At 43.3% G+C, this 21,364-nt stretch overlaps 1 protein-coding gene across 1 annotated transcript in view; it reads right to left on the bottom strand.

The window, feature by feature from the left end:
• Positions 1–7,119: 7,119 nt before the first annotated feature.
• The window catches only part of LOC140539270 (E3 ubiquitin-protein ligase UHRF2-like), a 61,946-nt gene continuing 47,701 nt past the window's right edge, over positions 7,120–21,364 (bottom strand). The window contains exons 5-16 of the mRNA XM_072661939.1: positions 20,952–21,061; positions 20,495–20,681; positions 19,610–19,733; positions 14,617–14,724; positions 14,096–14,200; positions 13,140–13,246; positions 12,770–12,932; positions 11,439–11,576; positions 10,935–11,178; positions 10,196–10,344; positions 9,198–9,296; positions 7,120–8,111 (exon numbers count right to left, since the gene is read on the bottom strand). Coding sequence (XP_072518040.1) covers positions 7,965–8,111; positions 9,198–9,296; positions 10,196–10,344; positions 10,935–11,178; positions 11,439–11,576; positions 12,770–12,932; positions 13,140–13,246; positions 14,096–14,200; positions 14,617–14,724; positions 19,610–19,733; positions 20,495–20,681; positions 20,952–21,061 — 1,681 coding nt within the window. The 3' untranslated portion in view covers positions 7,120–7,964. The remainder of the gene's footprint in view (positions 8,112–9,197; positions 9,297–10,195; positions 10,345–10,934; positions 11,179–11,438; positions 11,577–12,769; positions 12,933–13,139; positions 13,247–14,095; positions 14,201–14,616; positions 14,725–19,609; positions 19,734–20,494; positions 20,682–20,951; positions 21,062–21,364) is intronic.

The following is a 21,364-nucleotide window of genomic DNA, read 5'->3' as shown; positions in this document are numbered from 1 at the left end:
TTGGCTTAAATGGCTAACGATAGAGATATGCTAACTAGCTGGTTGATGCAGCACAGATTAAGCTAGCTAGCTAACTTTCAACTCAGCTTAGCCTAGCATAGAGCTAGCGCCAAAGGGATTCACTGAAGCGATTGTTTTCCTTCTTAGCAGCTAAATCGAAATCGGGAATGAACCGGATGCCGAATAGTCCAGCTCAAGACCAGCTTCTACTGGTCATCCAGGCTAAAACCAAGATCTTGACCAGCGTAGGGTTCTCATGTTCTCATTCGAATTTGATAGACCAGCTGGTCCACCAGCATGACCAACTCGGCCATACGGGTGGACTAGTTTGCTAAAGCTGGCTGATGAGTTAGGCCGAGCTAGTCATACTGGTGGACCAGCGATTAGCGTGGTCATGCTGGTTGTAATGACGGACCAGCGTGGTCAGACTGGATCAGCAAGAAAGTTCTGGTGAACCTGCTTCATCATGTTGGTCATCAAGCTGGCAATAATGCTGGTCATACTGGAGGATCAGCGAGGTCAGGCTGGTCATGCTGGTCCATCAGCTTGGGTGACCAGGTTACCAGCAGCCATCAAACATACCCTACTACACTGGTCAAGAGCTAAACTGGCTAAACTGGTCAACCAACTTGACCAGCTGGAGGCTTTTTTTTCTTCTTCTTCTTCTTCTCCTCCAGTGGTCACCCTGATCGTGCCCTCTTTTAAAGCAGGCCTGTTAGGCTACGTTAGCCATGGTCCTGACGCTTCCCTTGCTCTGAGAAGGTCAACGCTCACGGAGCTCTCGGCGCCCCCCCCTTTTTGTAGGCCGGTTATGAAAGAGCGTGAGGTTCGCGTCTCCACCACCAGGGGGCTCCTGAGCCTAGGCCTCACTGAAAGACCATTCAGAAACAATTAGACCCAAAATAAGAGTCCCGTACAGGAGGTTCGCTAATCACTTCAACCGGCAGCAGTTGTTTGCACCACGGCGGCACCGACCGGGGCTTCCTTTAATCGTGTTTATGTTGGCCCAAGCCGCCTGTGTCCTTTCCCCGGCTCATAGCCGCCGCCATGTTTCCAAAAAACGTAACAACCCCCCCCTACACCCCCCCCCCCCCTCCAACCACCACCTCCGCTGCTGCTGCTGCCGCCGCCGCCACCACCTCTTTCGCAGCAGCCACTGTTTCCATGGTAACCAAGCCGTGCCGGCGTTTGCTCTGATGTGTGTGTACCGTTAATTCCCTCAGTCTTACAAGGCCCCTGGTCTAGGATCAGTCATTGCTTCGCTACTACAACCGCTCGGCCTTAGTAGAAGGCCATGCCTGGACTGGGAGGTGGGGGAGGTGGGGGATGCCACCATTACCATTACCGTCAGGTCTCACAGGGTGTGTTGGGTTGCGAAAGAAAGAAAGGCAAGCGACAGAAAGCAGAGAAGAGTCACGGACCTCATAAAAGATGTCATTTATGCTAATTATGCTAACATATTTGTGCTAGAAGACAGTCTGAGGTCATATTCGCTAGCCATGCAGCTAAAGTAGCAAGCATGCTAGCAGAATGAGATCGTTTTCCTTCAGTTTTACACAGGACTGCTATAGCGCTTCCACGCTACCATACAACTAGCCCTGAAACTAGCTGCGCTGGGTTTGAGGCAAGATATTAATTAAAAGGAAACATTAAAAGCCGCAAGGACGAATTTTGAGGTAAACGATGCTAACGTGCTGCAGGGCAGCCTGAAGCCGTGTGTGTTTGTTAGCTACGCAATGTTTTACGAATATTTTTACCCTCCTGAAGAGAAAAATGCAAGCTTTGCTTTGCTTTCCACACGATTCTGTGTGTACAGACACATTTGAAAGTGTGTGTGTGTGTGTGTGTGTGTGTGTGTGTGATTAGCGCTGTACATCGTTTCATTTCAGTACACGTTCTAGACAATGCTAGCTAGGTAGATGGCTAATCAGCTAGTAAGACACTTGTCACTATGACCAGAGGGTCGCTGGTTCGAATCCCGGTCATGCTGCTAGCCATCGGCAGCCGAGGCCCAGGGAGAGCACAACTGGCCTCGCTCTCTCCAGGGTGGGTAGATGGCGCTCTCTCTCCCCACATCGTTCCGGGTAAACGGAGCTTTCCATCCGGATTGCGATGGTTGTCCGTTGATGTCGCATCGGCGGCAGTTTGAAAAAGAGGCGTTGGCTAACCTGGACACCGTAGATGCTAGCCCACACTGTAGCGGCTGTCCAGTCGGCCAATCAAGTATAGGCTTCTCAGCTATCACATATTCGCCCGTTTACGGTTATTAGTGCTGATAACGAGGATTTTTCATGGAGTCATAAAAGCAAACAAACAAATAACAAATAGATAAGCTGAGGCAAACTAGCATCAAATGGAAGCAGCTAAGGCGTTCGCTGAGCGTCAGAAATCTCTTTTAGTTGTTAGCATATATGCTAGCAGAACAAGACGGATTTGCTCGCTTTTGCATGGTCTCAAGAGACAAACGTAAGCTTTGCCTGACTCTACACACAAGATTCGATGTCCACAGAGGTGTAGCGTATTGTTTTAGCGTCGCTAGCTGAGTGTTAGGGTGGCTAGAAAGTTCAGCTAATCAGCTAGGCTTATTTGTCTCTTATGGTCTTATGGTTTAATAACTGTCAAATGTAAAAATAGACTAACAATTCACGCCAATTATTTAGTTATCAAAATTTTGCGCTAATGTTTGCGCTAATGTGAGTGTACCGTTATTGAATTAATTATTTTATTATTTTTCAATTTTTGCAAATGAACACCGGAGATGAATTTACGATGTGATAGGGAACAGTGAAAATGTCACGGCTGATCGCCTGCATCCGGGGGCAGTGACCGATCCTTTTTTATTTTTTTTTTAACGAACTTCTATTTTTGAGCTTAAAAAAAATATTAAAAATTAAAAAAAGAACTGGTATTTTTGCACCTGGGCTCCCTCTACAGGTTCGGAGTGTAATTCACTGAGACCAATAATGTATTTAGAAATTTACAACTTCGAGCTTTGAGCTCCCCCTTATGGACAGCTGTACACATGCATTTGACTAGCTGGCATGAAAGAAGCATGTGGACTGAGGCGCCAGAGAATGGTATTACAGAAATTTACACAAATATGACCCGAAATGACAAATTACGCAGTTCTGGAGAACTGTCTCGTGCAGCTACGCCCACGTTCCATAGTGCAGTAGAGGGTTGCGACTGTACGAGATTTTCGAGATTACGAGATAACGCCTCAGAAGATAGTTCATAGTATCATAGTTTACTGTATTTCACAATTTTCCCCTTTTATTATTATTATTATTTACATTTACAGTAACCCTTGAAAATAATAATAAGGTTGTTTTGGTTGTTTTTATTATAGTTAAAACATGATTTTTAAAAACATTCTAATTAAAGCATGTGTAAAAAATCTCCCTTTTGAAAAAACATTAAATAAATGAGAAGGCTGCGCACGAAGTGTATCCATGGTAATGGTTATTTTTAATTGGGGTTTAATCTGCTGATTATTTACAGCATTTATCGTTTGATTATTTGGTTCTTAAAACTCTAAAAATTCTACGAAATTCTTTGTTTGGTTGCATGTTTTCAGTACCAGGGTTGAGCAAATGCACACGGTATGATGACCATCCACTTTTATACGTTCCGGCAAGTTCTGGAGTGGCAATGACCGAGACACCATAACATTCTCGCTATTCCAGCAGAGTCAATTACTTGCGCCACCTACTGGACACCGACTCCAGTCGCTACGCTTTAGACGTCTGGTGAGGAAAAAAACACACGTTTTTTTTTATTTTTATTTTTTTTATTTCTGGAATCAAAATATTTAATAGGTACATATCAAGTATAATACCATGTATAAAATTTCAGATCACAATATGAAGCAATGTTACTGCTGAGGCGGGCTGCAGCAGGTAATGTTTGCCACATCAAAAGACCTAATGATTAAAATAGAATCGTAACTAAAGGATAGAAAAAACAAAACAAACGATGGCATATTTCTCCAACTCTTTTCAAAATGTTTTTTTAATGTTTTTGCCGTGTTTTGTTTTTCTTTCTTTTTTTATTTGTACTTTTTTTTTTCATTTGGTAAGTGCGATAAAACGGAGAACGACAAGAAAGCGAAGCGTTCACATGACTGCGGAACCGAATGAGCAAACGAATGAGAGGAAAATTGGGAGAGAGACACACAGAAAGAGAGAGAGGAATGAAGCCAAGCTCACAGAAAAATGAGGAATCTACTAGCTTTGCCCTGCTGGCATGGAAATAATAATAGTAATAATAATAATAATAATAATAATAAAAAAAAGAAACAATAAAACGGGTGAATTTTGTGAGAAATGCGGCACATCACAGTTTGCTGTAGAGGATATAACATTTTTAAACATTTTGCAAAGTATTAAAACCGTACGAGAAGAGAGGAGACGTCACCACAACTGAAAAAAAAGGAAAAAGAAAAACCAAGGTGACACGTGGGCACGGACAGGCAGAAATCCACATGCTCTCCCCCCTCCATGAACTCTGACTCGGACTGAGCGCGACCGGCCAGATGACACGTAAGCAGACGGGTGAAGCAGGGTGGACCGCTGGACCCTGGGACCTGGGCCGGCTGTTCGAGAAGCTTCTCGGGCCAGAAACAAAGGTGCCTTGAATGGTGCTTCCTCAGCGTTTCTTAACCCTGGTCCTGGGGCATCTGGAGGCACCCTGCTGGAGGCAACCCCTTGCAACTCTGCTAAGGTGCCTCCAGGAGCCGGGTCTTCCCATTCAGGCATTGCGCTCATTTACAAACACAGTGCCTGGATACAATAGTGCGCGATGTTAAAGGTGTAGTCCGGCATTTCCCAACCTGATCTCTTTTTGCACTACTGTGGCATGCGGTCAGTTACTGTGGACGCCAACCTCCACACTTTTCCCTGAACCGAGAAACAGAATCAAGAAGAAGCATCTGCCCATTGACTTGTATTAGAAGCGAGGGCATGCGCTTTTTGAGAGGGCGCTTTTTTTCTGGGAAACGTGTGGAAGTGACTGACTGTGGGAATCACGCTACGGATGTGCGTCATTCAGAAGTTTGGAATGACCGTTTTAAAAGTTCATTAACAATGTTTTTTAACCATATAAAAGTCAGACGAACGTATGAAATGACTCCAATCTCCGTTTTTTAGGATTCGAAGAAAGCGGTAAAATGACAAATAAATTAATTCCAACCAAAAATGATGCAAGCGGGATGCGTCTGCAATGATGAGCCTATTCTAAAATGACTACTTTGTATTTATATTTATATATTATAAAATGAACATCCAGGAAGCCTCATATTTTAAAAACAACCTCGAGGCAGAAAACGTATAATTACAGATAATTACAGTTCATTCGTTCGGATCCTTGACTATTTTTTTTGTTATTGCCAAAATGTGGGAAATATTGAACGAACCGTCTAAAAAATACATTTTTTTCACATCTGGACTGTATATATAAAATTGCAAAAATCGACTGATATGAAAAGTGATTCCAAACTTTTGAACGGTAGCGTCGATTCGGTTGCAGTGCTCCTTTAAGAACAAAAAAAACGAAACATGGCTAATTTAATAGCCGTGGAGCCATCATCTTCAACTCTTCCAAATAAGGTTCTACAAAGGGTTCTTGAAGCAATTCCATTGTGTGTACCATAAGGAACCAATATTGTCAAAGAAAGGTGTGTGAATATGTGTGTGTGTGTGTGTGTGTGAACCTTTTAAATGTGGGTGTTCAGTCAAGGTTCTGTACCAGTTCACACTTTCATCTCCTTCACAAATTGGTTCTTTACAGAACCGAAAATGGTTCCCAAAAGAACCCTTTGTAGCATCTGTAGGTGGACTTTCAATGGTGTCGCCATAAACAGGCACCTAGGCCAGCTCTCCGTCCCATCAACTTCACGAATACAGCACCCCCCCCCCTCCTCCCCCACACATCTCCCTCCCATAAACAGCGCCCCCTAAAGGAACCAAGGGGCAACACAAGCTTCTGTAATGCAACACGTACAACCCCGATTTCGCCAATCAGCTCCTTTGGTGCAGAAAAGTCAGGCTGGGTTTTATTGCTGGGCCTCGATTCATAACTACGATACTGCGAAACAGGCCGCCGCTGCATCCTGGCCCGAACCAGGCGCGAAGCGAGCTGAAGAGTCCGTTGGAGCTCTGCTTAAAATCAGTCCGACGGCTCTTAGGAGTCGAGGGAAAATGTTCACTCGACTCCCCGAAGCCACTGCTCCGAAGTGGAAAATACTAATCACCTGATTACGTCTGAATTTCTTCACCTGGACAGACGAGAGCACCCGCGGAGACAAAGACTGTGTAGTGTTTTTTTAAAGTACCAATCAAGAACGGCTGCAATCAGCGGCTGCAATCTGCGCTGAGGCAGCGGCTTCCGCTCCCGCAAAAGTAGCAACGAGGAGCAACAACAAAAAAACAATAGACCCTCATTTCGGCGGCCTTCTCCATCTCCGTTCACCGGAGGCAGTGCGTTTGACTTAGTATCTCGGAAATGACACAATATTGTGTAGGTCCGCCGTCGAGGCATGGACTTCACAAGACCTCTGAAGGTGTCCTGTGGCATGTGGCTACTAGGACATTAGCGGCAGGTCCTTTAAGTTGTGTAAAGTAAGAGGTGGGACCTTCTTGGGCCCATGGACGCTCTGACCTGGTTGCACCCATTGCTGACACAGCTTGTCTGGTCCCTGTCGAGAAGTTCTGCCAATAGAACAGGACTCTCGGGACCTAAATCTACTGGGGTTTACACTAGAGGGGTGTAAAGCTCCACAGCTCAATGGAAGAACTGTTCTCTGGAAGGATGGATGGTGAAAGCTCCATCCAGTACTTTTGGGATAAGTTGGGTTCAGTGGGTAAATACAATCAAATCCTCACAGCAATGCTTCTCTTAATCCTCCTAAAATCTTGCAGAAAGCCTGGACAGCAGAGACAATTACTCCAAAAAAAGCTTGATAAACTTGATTTTAGAAGACACTACGAATGAATGAGCAGGTGTCCCAATACTTTTTGTCAATGTAGTGTTTATATATATAAATGATTTTTGTGTGTGGGGGGGGGGGGGGGGATATGTCATTATTTTGTGATACCAAGTCAAACGTCTCACACACTACTGCCAACACCACCCCCCCCCCCCCCCAAAAAAAAAGAGAAACACGCGAGAATGAACCTCCATAGCTTTTCGATGATTAGCATGCTACATGACTGTGTTTAGCTAAATGTCCTGTTTACGATGGTGTTGGTCAGTAAACCCGAGCAACTCAGGCCTCTGACCATAAAAAAGAACAGTTTACCCAAGCCCTACTACCCAAGCGACGACGACAGCGCCCGTGCGCTAATACTGCCCATGATTAGCATGCTAAATGCCAACCCTGGTATTGATTCATCGCTGTTAGCTCAGCGTAGCTTGGCTGGGCTAGATTTAGCACCTTGGGGTAGATCTGACTTCCATTTACGGCGGTAATGTTGGGTGTTCTCACCTGGGTTAGCAAATGTTAGCGTATTAGCGTTAGCATTAAGTCCATCTTCAACACATCCATGAATCCGAAAGGGTGGGAGGCGGTCCCAGTTCTCAAGTGGTCCAGTGAAGAGAGTCTGGGCTTCTCCTGACGACACGAGGACAAGGACAGACACACACACATACACACACTCACACAGCCAGCGGACGTCCACTGTCCTTGGGGTCATTGTCGTTGGCCTCAGGGTCCTGGGATACAAGTGTCAGGCTGGTGTTGATGTGGGGGACCATCTAGATGAAGGGTATGTGCTTTGTGTGTGTGTGTAAGTGTGTGTCAGTGGTTCTTGTGAGCATTTAAGTGTATAAATTAGTGCATCTTGTGTGTGTGTGTGTCCATGTCGTGTGCGTGTGAATGAACGTATGTGCGTAAGAATGCCGGTTGACTTTAAGTGCCATTGAACTGCGCTGGATGGAGAGTTTTGTCCGTTATCTGCTCCGCTGCCTCATCGGCCTTTGCTGTAGCCTGGAAAGAACTGATCCAGGAGCTGCTGGAGGTTCTTGTTGAGGACCATGACGTAGTCCTTCCCCAGGTCATGGCGGCAGGCTGGGCACGTGTACACCTCCGCTCGGAACGACCTCTGCAGGCAAGTCTGTGGTCGGGAGGAGAACACCACAAACAACTTAGTAGATACTGAATAATTCATAGTGGATAACTGATTCATAATAGAAACTGAAAACATCATAGAGGATAATGAATAATTCATAATCAAAACTAAATAATACAATAAAAAGATCATTCATAGTGGATACTTAATCATTAATTGTAAATACTGAATAATCCAGGCAACATCCTGAATAATTCAAAGTGGATGCTGATGAATTCATGGTGGATACTGAATAATTCACAGTGTATAATAAACAATTCATAGTAGATACTAAATAATATGTAGCATATGCTGAACAATTCCTAGTGAATATGGAATTATTAATAGTAGATTCTGAATAATTCATAGTGGATACTGAATAATTCATAGTAGATACTGAATCATTTATAGTAGATACTGAATCATTTATAGCAGATACGGAATAATTTATAGTAGATACTGAATCATTTATAGTAGATACTGAATAATATGTAGCATATGCTGTACAATTCCTAGCGAATATGGAATTATTAATAGTAGAGACTGAATAATTCATAGTGGATACTGAATCATTCATAGTGGATACTGAATAATTCATAGTAGATACTGAATAATTCATAGTAGATACTGAATCATTCATAGTGGATACTGAATCATTTATAGTAGATACTGAATACTTCATAGTGGATGCTGATGAATTCATGGTGGATACTAAATAATAATTCACAGTGTAAAATATGTAGCAATATGTAGCATATGCTGAACAATTCCTAGCGAATACGGAATTATTAATAGTAGATTCTGAATAAGTCATAGTGGATACTGAATCATTCATAGTAGATACTGAATCATTTATATTAGATACTGAATAATTCATAGTAGATACTGAATAATTCATAGTAGATACTAAATAATTCATAGTAGATACTAAATAATTCATAGTGGATGCTGAATAATAAGTGTAATCAGTGAAAACATGTTCACTGTAACTACTGAACTACTTTGTGCCCCAGAACTGACTGTAGGGAAGCATACAGCTGTCAAGAAAGGCCAAGGTTTCACACACACACACACACACACACACACACACACCTTGCAGACGTTGTGTTGGCAGGCTGTGGTAACGGGCTGGAAGGCGAGCTCCTGGCAGCACACACACATGAAGATCTGCTCCACCTTACGCAAGAAGTTCTGCAGGACAACAGGGAGTGATGCGTGACTGTCACCACGGCAACAGTAAGATCAGCTCAGCACAGCACAGAACGGGACGGCACGGCGTATTATAAACGTATTATAAACGTATTATAAACGAACAGCACTGCTGAGCTCACAGCGCCGGCTCCCAATCAGGAGCAGGCTCCCGTACCTTTTCCACTGCAGGGACAAACGCTTACTAAGGGTCTGACCACTTCGGCATGCAGTTAGCGCTATGCTAATGGATAGCTGTAGCCGTGGTCCTGGCATAAAAGATGATATACAGTCATGAATTCTTGAGCGTAGCCCAGCACAGGTGTTACACATCAGCTTTTAATGCAGAAACATCTGCAGTTTGCTTTTAAATGTTTGCTGCGCAAAGCTAATGCTAGCTTCCAACAAGCGAGCCGGCCTGCGCTAATGCCGCAGTAACTGAATCAAGTATGCTAAACTTCATTAAGCATGACGTCGCACTAATGATTAGCTTACTTGATGAGCGCTACGCCATTAAACCCTCCCACTGAACCGATCTCTTGGGGGGTCGGCTCGGTTTGCAAGCGTTCGGTGCCGAATCGCGGTTACCCTCCGTGCTAAGAACCATTCAGAAATCGGCCCTGGGGTGGAAAAGAGGCCTATGGGTGGGAACCAGTTGGAGGATTACTATAAGGGCCTCACTGAGCGATTTAAGGACGCCACTGAAAGCATGAACCTTAAGTGTGTTGCCATGTAGCCTAGCATAGCCTAGCCTAGCATAGTCTAGCACAATGTAAGGCTAACTACAGAATCTAACTACAGAAGCATCAAATACCTCTTTGCTGATCAATTATATTTGGAGTGGGGGTATGTGTGTGTGTGTGTGTCTGTGTGTGTGTGTGTGTGTGTGTGTGTCTTAGTACCGGTCCCTCAATGAGGAAGCCCAGAGCCTCATCCCAGAGTTTCTTATTGGCTTGGTCCTGCTGAATGAGGGAACGCTGCTGCTCAGACAACACAAACGCCTCGGCCTCCTTCAACCTCTTCGATTTGGGCTCGTCCTGCTTCTCACACTCTGCTCACGCACACACACACACACACACACACACATATTAGTTTCATATAATTCAGTGTATCTTTTCACCATGATTCATTTATTGTTGTATGATTCAGAATTTGTTTGTGTGTACACACACTAAATTGTCAAAAGTATTGGGACACCTGAGCTGATCCTGCTTTTGTTGGAGTAACTGTCTCTACTGTCCAGGGAAGAAGGCTTTCTACTAGAACCACTTTTGGAGGAGCACTGCTGTGAGGATTTGACTGCATTCAGCAACAAGAGCGTTAAAGAGGTCAAGCTGTTGGATGGTCACCACCCCATCTCATCATCCCCAACTCCCCAACTTATCCCAACAGTTTTGGGCACCAACCATCATTCCAGAGAACCAAGTTCTTTCACTACCCCACAGCTCAATGCTGGGTGGGGCTTTATACACCTCTAGCCCACGCCTGGTATTAGGCAGCATGGTGCTAATAGGTTCATGATGTTGATCTGCTCCTGTGTGTCCTATTCTATTGCATTCCGAATGCATTCATTAGAAGAGGTGTCCACAAACATTTGGACATATAATGTATGTAAAGGCCCTGTGTGTGTTATATACACACCTTTGTCGACTTTTGGCGTCTTTGGGCCGCCGTTACTGTGCACCTCTTCGTCTTCTTTCTCCACCGCCTTCTCTTCTTCCTCATCCTCCTCCTCTTCCTCCTTCGCCCTCTTCGGCGGCCGGCCGCATTTCGGCCGACCCCGGCCCCCGTGCCGTTTCACCCGCGACGGCCCCGCTCGTGCACCCCTCACAGTTGCCTCCTTCTTACTCTTATTGGCCATAGCCTCCAGATAGCCAGGTGGGTACTGAGTGAGAGAGAGAGAGAGAGAGAGAGACATTTACAACCTACTTTGTGCTTCCACTCACTGGCCACTTTATTAGAAACACCCTACCTTCTGCTTCCACTCACTGGCCACTTTATTAGAAACACCCTACCTTCTGCTTCCACTCACTGGCCACTTTATTGGAAACATCCTACCTTGAGCTTCTACTCACTGACCACATTATTAGAAACACCTACTCTGGGCTCCCACCCACTGAACACATGAAGCGTGTGTGCCCTCACCTGCACTTTCAGGCCGAGTTTCTTACTGCGGTCCAGGCCCTCAGGTGTCCACGGTGCCGGTTCTAAATCATCGCGCCTCAGCAGGTAACGCCACACGAGGAAACCGCACTTCCCGATCTCGGGCCAGTACTTCACCACCTGTGGGATGGACAGCCAGCAAAGAGAGAGAGACAAAGAGAGAGAGAGAGAGAGAGAGAGAGAGAGAGAGAGAGAGAGAGGGAGGAAGTAGTGCATTTGTTTCTCAGCTCCTTTTCACTTTCGGTTTGAGTCACCACAAACCCAGATAAACAGTACGCTGTGACACGGCCTCACTTCACCTGAACCCTCTGACCTCGCCGTGGGAGCGCTTCACCAATGTTTCAACAATGTCCTGTCTATAGAAGCTCCATCCCCGTGTTTAAGGTGGTAGTAACTTTAGGCTCCTGTAGATGGAGCTGCACGAGGATGATCAGGCTGTAAATGCCTGTGTGGTGTGGCAGGACTCAGACTTTGAGAAGACTACAGTGTAGTGAATGACTGGCTGAAAGGAGTGATTGCATTTGGGTGTGTCAAAGGTCACAGAGTGAAGGAAGTAGCTGAATCTGCAGGTGTATTGAAATGTATGGTCATAGGGGTCTATCAGCAGTGGCAGAAATCCCAGTTTACAGGAAATACTCGTCAGAATTGTGACCAAAAGACGACACTGACCGACAGGGAGCGCTTGCTTCCAGGCAAGAACTGCGTCTAGAAGCCAATGTAGGTCCTTCACAGCCAACTTCTGAAAGAACACTCCAATCCCCAAGACATCCCCAAGCTAGGGTTAGCTTTAAGCCTAGCACCTACACACTTCCCTGACTTTAGCTTTGCCACTCATCGAGTTTAAGCTCCCTTTCATGACACAACCTGGGGTTTTTCTGGGGGATGATGTGAAATTCCCCGGTGTTACTGATGCACAGTCGTGGCAAAGATTCGTAGAAACCGTACCACATTTTTTTCTGAAGTGGCCAATGCCTATTTTCCATATCAAAGCTTTGATTAGGGCTAGCAGTTTTCTAGGGGGCGGGGTTGATGTAAATTTTGGTGGTGCAAATATAACAATTTAAGAACTGTTACATTAGAGTTTAGAGGTTTTGGAATTGAGAACTGTGTATTTGCGTAAAGGATTTGACTGACAACTGACTTCTATTGTTGCCTAGTTTTAGCCTAGACTAGCATTTAGCCTAGTAGAGGCAGCGCTAAATTAAAAAAGCTGGAAGTCCCACCTGGGCTGATTGACTTTTGACTGATTTTGGAAAATGTTGAGGATAACAAAAATACTGTGTATGTGTGTGTGTGTGTGTTTGTTTTTCCACCTTATAAATCCCATCGTAGCGGTTGCCCTCCTCTGGAGCATATTTGCTGATTCGCCGGCCCTTTGAGCTCCGGATCACTCTCACCGGTTTCCCTGCACGCCAATTCCGAGACTCCGCCCCATCCTTATCATTCAGAGGGGCGTCACAGTTCAGCGCCAGGGCCCTAAGGGGACAGAGGTCAACTTTAAAGATAACAGAAGGAGGCATCAGCCAATAGTCAATGTTCTAGATCAGGCGTGGGCAGTTCCCCTCCTGGGGGGCCACACTCCTGCCCAGTAGGGCAGCAAAATATGCCAGACTCTGGCCCCCACCCCTGTTCAGACTGCAAACGTTGGGCCGGAGGAACCCCTCTACTACAACATCTGCTTACCGGTTCATGTGTGTGAGCGTCTGGTCGAACGAGTGCTCTCCGATACGCTTGTTTCCTGACAGGTCACGACCTCCGCTGCCGGTGTATGTGAACTCGTCTCCCCGGTCCTGAAAAGGTCAAAGGTTATTTATGTATTTACACACACACACACACACACACACACACACACACACACTCACATACCAGGTAAATATAAAATAGAGAGAGGGAGACAGACAGACAAAGACAGAAAGACAGACACACAGAGTGTTGCTAGGGTGGTTGCTATGGCACTACTCCAGAGAGGGAGAGGGAGAGAGAGAGAGAAAGGATAAGAGAAAAAGAGAGAGGGGGAGATAGAAAGAGAGAGATACAAGAAAAGAGAAAGGATAAGAGAAAGAGAGAGGGAGAGAGAGAGAGAGAGAGGGTGAGAGTGAGAAAGTGAGAAAGAGAGAAAGGATGAGAGAGAGAGAGAGAGAGAGTATAAGAGAGAGAGAAAGGGAGAGAGAAAGGATAAGAGAGAGAGAGAGAGAGAGAGAGAGAGAGAGAGAGAGAGAAAGTATAAGAGAGAGAGAGAAAGGGAGAGAAAAAGGATAAGAGAGAGAGAGAAAGTATAAGAGAGAGAGAGGATAAGAGAGAGAGAGAGAAAGTATAAGAGAGAGAGGATAAGAGAGAGAGAGAGAGAGAGAGAGAGAGAGGATGAGAGAGAGAGAAAGGATAAGAGAGAGAGAGAAAGTATAAGAGAGAGAGAGGATAAGAGAGAGAGAGAGAGAGAGAGAGGATAAGAGAGAGAGAGAGAGAGAAAGTATAAGAGAGAGAGAGGATAAGAGAGAGAGAGAGCGAGAGAAAGGATAAGAGAGAGAGAGAGAGAGAGAGAGGGAGAGAGAGAGAGAGAGCGAGGGAGAGGATAAGAGAGAGAGAGAGAGAGACAGGGGTCAGTGAAGAGGAGAGGAGTGTCTCTGAATGCTAACACTTACCACTTCGTCCTCAAAGCCCCCAGCCAGCACCAGCGAATAGGAACCATCGTTACTGCGGCCGTGGATCCCACCCACGTGGGGCCGATGCACCCCCGCCTCGCTCACCTACAGAAACAACACACTTTTCACTTTTTTGCCATTAAGCAGAAAGTCTTACCAAAACGTTGCTATGGTATTTCAACTAGTTGCTAGGATGACGTACAAGGATTCTTGTTGGATGTGCTGTGATTTTTAAAAAAATCTCTGGAGGTGCTAGGGTATTACTAGGTGGTTGCTATGGTATTCTAAGTGGTTGGTATGATGTTGCCAGGTAGTTGTTAGGGTATTCCAAGTGGTTGCTAGGCAGTCACTATGGTATTTCAAGGGATTGCTAGAGTGAAGCTTTGGTTCTTGTTGGATACGCTCAGTTTTTTTCCTAATGGTTTTTCTGGTTGTTGATAGGATGTTGCTAGGTGGTAGCTATGGCATTCTAAGAGGTTGCTATGGTGATGCTAGCTGGTGGTAGAACGATGCTTCCTCACCTGTACACGGAACTTCCAGGTGGTTCCCACAGGAACGCCGGGAACCGGGCCATAGTGATTGGAGGGAACAATGGTGCATTCCTTAGTACGACCCACACATGCCATTCCCTACAACACACACACACACACACACACACACACACAGTCAGGCTTGTGTTGGATCTCTTAGACACTGTACAGTCGAACCGTGTGTAAGAGAGGTGACACACACACAGAAGCTCTCAGTCTGAATGAAGGCCACTCATATCCAGACTGGAGCTTCACTGCTGAGATGTTCTTCATTAGTATCAGGTTCTTTCCAGGAATGAGAGTCTGACTGTTTTTACTCCAGTGTTTCCAGGAAAATCCACCGCCAGCAGCTCCAGCAGAGAGGATGTGAGTCAATCAGACTCCAGCACTGATACACACTTACTCACGTGTTGAACATCCCCCAAACATCCCCCCCAAGGTAGACACACTCACTGACTTTGCTTGTTGAGTTTATTCTAATGTTATATAGAGTTAATTACAGGTAGACACACTAACTGACCACTGACTTTATGTTTGAGTTTATTCTACAGTTATATAGAGTAAATTACAGGTAGACACACTAACTGACCACTGACTTTATGTTTACTTGGATTTATTCTACCGTTATATAGAGTTAATTACAGGTAGACACACTAACTGACCACTGACTTTATGTTTGAGTTTATTCTAACGTTATATAGAGTAAATTACAGGTAGACACACTAACTGACCACTGACTTTGAGTTTATTCTAACGTTATATAGAGTTAATTACAGGTAGACACACTGACCACTGACTTTATGTTTACTTGGATTTATTCTACCGTTATATAGTTAATTACAGGTAGACACACTAACTGACCACTGACTTTATGTTTGAGTTTATTCTAACATTATATAGATTTAATTACAGGTAGACACACTAACTGACCACTGACTTTATGTTTGAGTTTATTGTAACGTTTTATAGAGTTAATTACAGGTAGACACACTAACTGACCACTGACTTTATGTTTGAGTTTATTGTAACGTTTTATAGAGTTAATTACAGGTAGACACACTAACTGACCACTGACTTTATGTTTGAGTTTATTCTAACATTATATAGAGTTAATTACAGGTAGACACACTAACTGACCACTGACTTTATGTTTGAGTTTATTGTAACGTTTTATAGAGTTAATTACAGGTAGACACACTAACTGACCACTGACTTTATGTTTACTTGGATTTATTCTACCATTATATAGAGTTAATTACAGGTAGACACACTAACTGACCACTGACTTTATGTCTGAGTTTATTCTAACGTTACATAGAGTAAATTATAGGTAGACACACTAACTGACCACTGACTTTATGTTTGAGTTTATTCTAACGTTATATAGAGTTAATTACAGGTAGACACACTAACTGACCACTGACTTTATGTCTGAGTTTATTCTAACGTTACATAGAGTAAATTATAGGTAGACACACTAACTGACCACTGACTTTATGTTTGAGTTTATTCTAACGTTATATAGAGTTAATTACAGGTAGACACACTAACTGACCACTAACTTTATGTTTACTTGGATTTATTCTAACGTTTTATGGAGTTAATTACAGGTAGACACACTAACTGACCACTGACTTTATGTTTACTTGGGTTTATTTTAACGTTTTATAGAGTTAATTACAGGTAGACACACTAACTGACCACTGATTTTATGTTTGAGTTTATTCTAACGTTATATAGAGTTTTACAAGTAGACATATTCACTAGACCTTTCACATGATATAATATCTATATAATATAATATAATATAATATAATTTAATATAATATAATATATTATAATATAATGTACACACACACACACTAATGCCACTGTTTGTAAAATTATTAAGAGCCACCCACTGCTATATTCTTGTCTCACAGCACTAACACTTACCACAGGAAGTGTTTCCCTGCTATGACTCAACACACACACACACACACACACACACATCAGTGAGTGCTGGCATGTGCTCCGCAACGGAAACACAGCCTCTTACTGTAAAACAACGCCGTGACCCGAGTCTTTCTCACTGTCCATGCCTGATGGTATGACACACTGTGGGGCTTTAGTGGTTCCTCAGAAATCTCCTTTAGATATGGGAAGTCCCTTGTCCTTAGGGACTTTCCATCTTACTCTACTGCCATTCATTAAAAAGAGGGAGGCCCTCGTCTCTGCTGCGGCTCTCGTAATTTTATATGCACTTGAAACACAGCGTTTACTAAAGTTCCAGTAGAAGGTGCTTTAGGTCATCATCTCGAGTTTCTAATAGCATCTGCCAATTTTCCCAGATAGATATTTCCTCAGATTTCTCAGAGCTAACCAGGCTAAAGTATGGCAAAAACAGGGTGGTGGTAGTTTCACACACTGTTACTGTAGCTAACAACCCAAAGTAAACAAGGAGCGACCCCCCCTCCCTGACAATACACAGCTTGTCTAGTCCCTGTAGAGAAGTATCTGCACCATGCTGCCTAATGTCAGGCGTGGGCTAGAGGGGTATAATTACATCACAGCTGTTAGTGAATCATTAATAGCAGTTACTGAATCATTTATGTTAGATTCAGTATCATTTATACTAGGTATTGAATCAGTTATATTAATTACTGAATCATTTGTAGTAGATCATTTGTAACAGGTACTGCATCATTTGTAGTAGTTACTGAATCATTATTTTAGTTAAATAATTTATAGTAGATACAGAATCATTTCTAACATGTCCTAAATCATTTGTAGATATGGGATCATTTATACTAGTTACTGAATCAGTTATATTAATTACTGAATCATTTGTAGTAGTTACTGAATCTTTAATATTATATATGGGATCATTTATACTAGTTACTGAATCATTTATATTAACTACGGAATTATTTGTAGTATATCATTTGTAACAGGTACTGGGTCATTTGTAGTAGTTACTGAATCTTTTATATTAATTACTGAATCATTTCTAGTATATCATTTGTAACAGGTACTGGGTCATTTGTAGTAGTTACTGAATCTTTTATATTAATTACTGAATCATTTCTAGTATATCATTTGTAACAGGTACTGGGTCATTTGTAGTAGTTACTGAATCTTTTATATTAATTACTGAATCATTTCTAGTATATCATTTGTAACAGGTACTGGGTCATTTGTAGTAGTTACTGAATCTTTTATATTAATTACTGAATCATTTCTAGTATATCATTTGTAACAGGTACTGGGTCATTTGTAGTAGTTACTGAATCTTTTATATTAGATATGGAATCATTTATACTAGTCACTGAATCTTTTATATTAATTACTGAATCATTTGTAGTAGATCATTTGTAACAGGTACTGAATCATTCATACTAGTTAATGAATCATTTATATTAATTACTGAATCATTTGTAGTAGATCATTTGTAACAGGTACTGAATCATTCATACTAGTTAATGAATCATTTATATTAATTACTGAATCATTTGTAGTAGATCATTTGTAACAGGTACTGAATCATTCATACTAGTTAATGAATCATTTATATTAATTACTGAATCATTTGTAGTAGATCATTTGTAGCAGGTACTGCATCATTTGTAGTTGTTACTGAATCATTTATATTAGATACAGGATCATTTATACTAGTTACTGATTCATTTCTAGTATATCATTTGTAACAGGTACTGGGTCATTTGTAGTAGTTACTGAATCTTTTATATTAATTACTGAATCATTTCTAGTATATCATTTGTAACAGGTACTGGGTCATTTGTAGTAGTTACTGAATCTTTTATATTAATTACTGAATCATTTCTAGTATATCATTTGTAACAGGTACTGGGTCATTTGTAGTAGTTACTGAATTTTTTATATTAGATATGGAATCATTTATACTAGTCACTGAATCATTTATATTAATTACTGAATCATTTGTAGTAGATTGTTTGAATTAATAGTGTTTGTAGTGTTTGTATGGATTTACCACCCTGTTTAGTGACGGTTACGGCTCACCCCTCAGCCTGTTACTGTCTAAGATACAGTCTCGGCAACAATTAATGGAGACTGCTGGGTGAGTCACTAAATCATCCTAGCCGCCTGCTTTTCATGCTGTCTAAGTTCTCCGCTTCAGTCCTAGCCCACATCCTCCGTAGTCCGCTGCCTGGAAAATAACCGCGGAATATGCCGCTTGTGACGGAATATGGAAGAAAACAGAAAAAAAACCTCTCAGCCATCTTGCCACGTGTCTGGACCTCACCAGTTCACTGAAAGCATGACCTCTCGGAAACGAGAGAGCTAAAGATCAACCCAGGTTAAAATACTAGAAATTTAAGCAGCCAAAACACGTCTGAAATCATTCAATTTACTGGCCACTTTATTAGAAACACCTACCTTGTGCTTCGACTCACTGGCCACTTTATTAGAAACACCTACCTTGTGCTTCCACTCACTGGCCACTTTATTAGAAACACCTACCTTGTGCTTCCACTCATTGGCCACTTTATTAGAAACACCTACCTTGTGCTTCTACTCACTGGCCACATTATTAGAAACACTGACCTTGTGCTTCCACTCAATGGCCACTTTATTAGAAACACCTACCTTGTGCCTCCACTCATTGGCCACTTTATCAGAAACACCCTACTTTACACTTTCACTCATTGGCCACTTTATCAGAAACACCCTTCCTTACACTTTCACTCACTTGCCATTTTATTAGAAACACTGACCTTATGCTTCCCCTCAATGGCCACTTTATTAGAAACACCCTACCTTACACATTCACTCATTGGCCACTTTATTAGAAACACTGACCTTGTGCTTCGACTCACTGGCCACTTTATTAGGAACACCTACACTGTAACTCACTGGTTGGGGGTGGTGTTCAGGTTAAGGTGTGAAGTGAAGGTGGGAGTAGCACACGGTCTGAAGGTGGAGGTGAAGGTTGTTAAGAGCTAGATGACTGAAAGCTGCTCACCTTGCCCCAGTCCCGCTGGCTCCCATTGGTAGCTGAAGGCATCTTGGCCTTTTTCTTACTGGTCTTCAGCTTCTCACCTGCCTTCACCACTTCACTGGTGTCATTCTTACAGGTGGGGCAGTACCTGAGAACACACACACATACACACACACACACACACACACAGACGTACATTATACATATACCTTGTATGCCCATTTTTTCTGTTTTTCAGTGTTTTACATAATGTGAATCTGCCTGTTACCATAGCAACCATCTAGCAGCATCATGTCATTTGCAGCAGGTCATACCTGCAGAAGGGTGATATATTGATATACTATAGCAACCAGCCAGTAACACTATAGCATCCCTCTAGCAACATCATATTGTTTGCAGTAGGTCATAACCACAGAAGGGGGCTATACTGATATACCATAGCAACCAGCCAGCAACACTATAGCATCCATCTAGCAACATCATAGCATAGCAACCACCTGGGATACAATAGCAACTATCTAGCAGCATCATGTCATTTGCAGCAGGTCATAACTGCAGAAGGGGGCTATACTGATACACCATAGCAACCAACCAGCAACGCTATAGCATCAATCCAGCAACAGCATAGCATAGCATAGCAACCACCTGGGATACAATAGCAACCATCTAGCAGCATCATATCATTTGCAGCAGGTCATTACTGCACAAGGGTGCTATACTGATATACCATAGCAACCAGCCAGCAACACTATAGCATCCATCTAGCAGCATCATAGCACAGCAACCACCTGGGATACAATAGCCACCCAGCAATCCCATAGCATAACTAAGAGGCTGGCAACTGCCTGGAAAAATGTGCAAAAGTGTGTGTGTATGTGTGTGTGTGTGTGTGTGTGTGTGCGTTCTCACCAGTCCTCGTCGTCGGGGATGGTGGACAGTGGTGGGTTCAGGCAGTACAGGTGGAAGGCCATGTTACACTCGTCACACAGCAGCTGCATGTGCGCGTCCTGCTTCCCCCCGCAGACACAGCACGAACAGAACCGGCACTCTGCATCCGGATCCGCCTTACAGTGCTTACACTCCGGACCGCTCTTACCTGACACGCGCACACACACACACACACACACACACACGTATAGAAAATGCACACAGACAGAAAGACATGCAGACAGACACACACACACACACACACTCAAGGCTTTATTGGCTCTTCTGTGGAAGGCACTTAACAGTCCAAACACATCTGTCCACCCAGAGTTTGGGGACGCCGTAGAAAAAAACATGACCATACGATACGTGTGTGTGTGTGTGTGTGTGTGCATGCAAGTGTGTGTGTGTGTGTGTGTGTGTGTTTAGAACAGCCTACGTTTGAACTGGCCATCGGCGACAGAAAGCGGAGCTGCTCCAGGTTTCTCTATGCGGTAGATCTCGTCCAGAAACAGCAGCTTACAGTCGCCAATCACGTCACCCGGGCCGCTGCAAACAACCAATCAGAGGAAAGACAGGGTGTAAAGGGTGTACAATGGGAACTGTATAGCTTGGTGCTAAAATAGGCCAGGCTAGGCTATGCTAATCCCAGCTATGCGGCTACTGCTACATAAACCGGTGACATAAACCTGCTAATAAAAGCAGAGATTAGCATAGCCTAGTCTAGCTTGGTGCTAAATTAGCCTAGTCTAGCTTGGTGCTAAACTAGCCTAGGCTAGGCTATGCTAATCCCAGCTATGCGACTACTGCTACATAAACCGGTGACATAAACCTGCTAATAAAAGCAGAGAT

This window comes from Salminus brasiliensis, chromosome 18, assembly GCF_030463535.1.
Source record: "Salminus brasiliensis chromosome 18, fSalBra1.hap2, whole genome shotgun sequence".
Classification (NCBI taxonomy): Eukaryota; Metazoa; Chordata; class Actinopteri; order Characiformes; family Bryconidae; genus Salminus; species Salminus brasiliensis.
This window is presented reverse-complemented; position numbering and strand designations above follow the sequence as displayed.